This window comes from Notothenia coriiceps, unplaced genomic scaffold (assembly GCF_000735185.1).
Source record: "Notothenia coriiceps isolate Sejong01 unplaced genomic scaffold, NC01 NC01_scaffold00031357, whole genome shotgun sequence".
In the NCBI taxonomy this organism is placed as follows: domain Eukaryota; kingdom Metazoa; phylum Chordata; class Actinopteri; order Perciformes; family Nototheniidae; genus Notothenia; species Notothenia coriiceps.
Genome location: NW_011364058.1, coordinates 1 through 3919, shown reverse-complemented (window position 1 = coordinate 3919; position 3919 = coordinate 1). Strand labels below are relative to the sequence as shown.

The 3919-nt window shown below is 39.0% G+C and overlaps 1 protein-coding gene across 1 annotated transcript in view; it reads right to left on the bottom strand.

Annotated features, from left to right (window-relative positions):
- LOC104959915 (coiled-coil domain-containing protein 39-like) overlaps window positions 1–3702 on the bottom strand; it is a gene marked incomplete at its 5' end in the record, with an annotated part of 9427 nt that extends 5725 nt beyond the window's left edge. Inside the window, 4 exons of the mRNA XM_010787826.1 lie at window positions 1841–1973; window positions 3030–3133; window positions 3253–3444; window positions 3574–3702. Coding sequence (XP_010786128.1) covers window positions 1841–1973; window positions 3030–3133; window positions 3253–3444; window positions 3574–3702 — 558 coding nt within the window. The remainder of the gene's footprint in view (window positions 1–1840; window positions 1974–3029; window positions 3134–3252; window positions 3445–3573) is intronic.
- Window positions 3703–3919: the final 217 nt, after the last annotated feature.

Below are 3919 nucleotides of genomic sequence, written 5' to 3'. Positions count from 1 at the left end.
CGGGGGGGAGGGTATAGTTATCTAATCATCACTCAATGTTCTCTGTAAATCTGTGGAGTGATGAGGCCCGAGCCTAGACAAGAGTTGTCTGACTGAATTATTATGATGTCATTATTGAACAAGGACCTTGCATAAAAAGACATTCATCTCAAAAAGAGAAGAGCTGCTACAGTATATGCCAGATCTTAGCTAAAAGCTCATTTCCATCTGCACTCCCATGGCAGGTAAGCACAAAACAACAAACATGAAAACATGTCCTAGTGCCTATCACACTAACAATTATACCAGATCAAAATACAGATCAAATATGAATACGAGTACATTTGTCAAAAATAAATAAAATTCATTTAAACTAACGTCTCAAATGATGCACTATGGTAAAAACATGGGAAGCCAGGCAGGTTTTAAGCTCAGCTGGAAGCATACTCCAATGTCTTATGGCCTTCAAAGAAAGAACAGATTGTGCAAATGTAGTGCACCTCAGTGGGATGCTAAGAGAAAAGAATGAGATTGTCAAAGCTCAGGAGAGTGTATTTGGATAGGATATAGCAACAATGGTCAATTCTTACCAACAAACTTTGAAGGCTTGTTTGAAAAGAATCTCAACCATTCAAAATTGAAGTGAAGAAGATTTGATGGTAGACATGTTAAATCCTATAAAAGGAGGGCCACGACAAAATAGAACTCCCAATCAACCGGACATTGAGAGGCCATTGAGAGACACAATGTAAATTCAACTTGTTCTTGTAGCTTCATTAGGTTGTTATGTTTTCTTTACCTGTCACTGTTTTAGATCATTAACAGTGCAGATTGAAGTCAATGGCAACACAGAGAAGGTATTTTCATTGCGCTAACAGCAAAAATAAGTGTGAAATTAATGAGGAAAGTAATAACATGTAGGGGAGAGCGGGGTAAGGTGAGTCCATTTGTACTTATGTTGTCCTCAAGGAATAGTGAGATAAAAGTCAAATGACAACAACTTTTATTTCAATATGTCTTCTGTCAATCAAAATGAAAATAATACATTTCTTACAAAGGGCCATCAAAACATGACACTTCAAAAACAAAGTGGTGTTGTTGGCTAACTAGCACCATCTAAGGGGTAAGTTGATTCGCATCATGGGGTCAATTAAGCCATCTGTCGGTCATTTGACCAATTAACTTTTTCAAGTTTAAACCTGACTATCATTTAAAAAAGATATCATCCTTTCACTGCCACTCCCTGCGTTGGTGTGAGAATGAACTAAACAGCCCTGAATAGATATCCTTATAAATGCTCTGGTAACACATGTCTGTTGTTAATGTACTTTAATGATTTATATAGGTTAGTCAAAAACATCAAAAACAAATCAGTTGTGTAAAACTACATTGAAATAGCATTTGATACTACAGAGACCTAACTTAACTTCAGTGCCTCATGGGGGGTTCAGTTGATCCACTGGCTCACTTTACCCCACAGCACCGCTTTTGGGGAATCTGTCTAGCTTAGTTATTCCTGCTAATCTTTAGCTAAAGGATTCACATGGTTTTACACCTTGCTAAATAACCTACATGTATGATACATATGTTCAGACCTGGATCAATTTGCTTTGACATAACAGTAATTATACCTGACATGTTGAACATTGGTTTATTGTGAAAAAAAACACATCAACCACTTTACAATGTGCTTCTCTCCGACACAGCTTAATAGAAAGGATGAGTGCTTCCTGAATGTATGGCTGCATGACAACAGTTCCCTAGATAAAGGGGGTGGGATATCTTACCCCACTCTCACTCCCCTACGACAGTTCTCTTTGCCAGCGTAGCAAATCAACAGTTTGGTTGGGGATTGTCTTACCTTGATTGTGTGTTCTTCATCTTTGAGGAGGAGGTCCATCTGTGCAGCTCTGTCCTCCTCACCGAGGGCGCTCTGAGTTACAACTCTCAGCTTCTGCTCCAGAGCAACGTTAAAGGCCCTGGCCTTCATCAGTCTGCAACACACACATACACAGACAGAGCATTACGCCAAACTCCTCAAACACAGACGCTTGGTCATAGCCCTTCTGTGTCTGATATAGACAGAGGTGGAAGAAGTATTCAGGTTATTCCTTTAAGTAAAAGTCGCAATACTACAGTGTAAACATGCAAGTAAAAGAACTGCATTCAAAATTGTACTCAAGTAAAAAGTAAAAGTACCAAAAGTAAAAGTTCTCATTATGCAGAATGGCCCGTTGAAGCAGCATATATTTGTAATTGTTGTATTATACTTATTGATGCATTAATGTGTTCATCGCATTTCAATACAATTGTATTTGAATGACTTTAGTTACTACTGGGTGGCTTTAATAATATATGATAATGTATTAGTTGATTTATATTTTTGTATCAATAACATCAATCTGCAAAGTGACTAGGAGAGAAAAAGTATAACATTTGCCAACAAATTGTAGCAGAGAAAAAGTATAAAGTAGTATGAAATGAAAAGGCGTGTGGTGCAGTGGGTTGTGAGTTGGTGTTGGGATCAGGGGGTCACAGGTTCAAACCCCACTGCAGTCAGCATGTCGTTGTGTCCTTGAGACACTTCACCCCAAATTGCTCCTGTGGGGATTGTCCACAGTATTGAGTATGTAAGTCGCTTTGGAGAAAAGCGTCTGACATGTAAAGTTCAACAAGTACCTAAATGTTTTACTTGAGTAAATGTTAAAAACTGTCAGTTGTACACTTTAGGGTCTGTATGAAAGGAACAATACTTTGGAAACGGGCTACTAACTAACCCTGACGTGTTCACCCATCCCAAATACTAAACCTAGATCAACCAGGTGAGATGGTTTTTTCTAACAAGACTCTTCATGTAACGACGGGAAAACTAGTTTTATTTGAAACACTTAATGTATGAGCTGAAAGGGACATGTCGCTCTTGACTCATCCAAAATGTACGTAAGAGCGGTACCTTGAATGCCACATTGTGGAGCTAATGCCACTGAAAAGCTGATGAGTTGGTGAGAACGTGGTTTACTGACAATAGAGTATTGTAGGATTTCACTGACTTGTCATTGTTATCCTGGATGTCTTTCTTTATTCCGGATATGTTTGAGTTTACAGACTCCACATCGGAGGTTGCTCTGTCCAGTGTGCCTTTGCAAGTATCCAGCTGCAAAACCAGAGAGAATCAATTTAATAATAACGACATTTGAACCTTCTTTTATAGCACGACCCACAATTGAAAATATCTGTTAACAGTGGCAAAATGTTGGATGCTCAAAGACTGACCTCATCCTTCAGCCTGGTGCAGTTATTCTCCTGCTCCCTCAGATCCTGCCGCAACCTCACAGCCTGACTTTTGGACGTTGTTATCTTCCTCTCACTTTCCTTGTTGTTGTTTCTCTGAGTGTCCAACAATTGCTTCTTCTCTATTACGGTGGCATTCCTCTCCCTGATGTTCTGGTTGGACTGGGCTACTTGCTGCACGGATGAAGGAACAACACAGGAGTATACACTTGTTCAAAATAAGTTGTCTTCTTTTGTTTAAGGGTTTATACGCATTCATTCAGCATATCGTTTATCAGCAGAAGCATATGGTCCAGATTTTACCAGAGCACATTGCTGCATCTCAGCATCTCGTTGCTTCATCTGCTTGATGGTGTTTTCCCACTGGTGGATGAGCTGCTGTGTCTCGTGGTGGGCCTGCTGCAGATTTTCTGTAGTTTTATCCAAAGCAATCTGTTCAAAAAGCAGAAGAAACATACATTTCCTCCTGAGACCCAGAAAGAAAAAGGTTTCAAATTTCCTTTTTTTGTTATGATCACACAAGTCTTTGGGGTGATATAAACATGACTAACAAAAGCTAAAAACATATATTTTTATTTTTGTTTTATTGTGTGTCCTTTGTAGAAGACATCGGGTGTTAGTTATGTGAAGCTTAGTATACAAACAACAT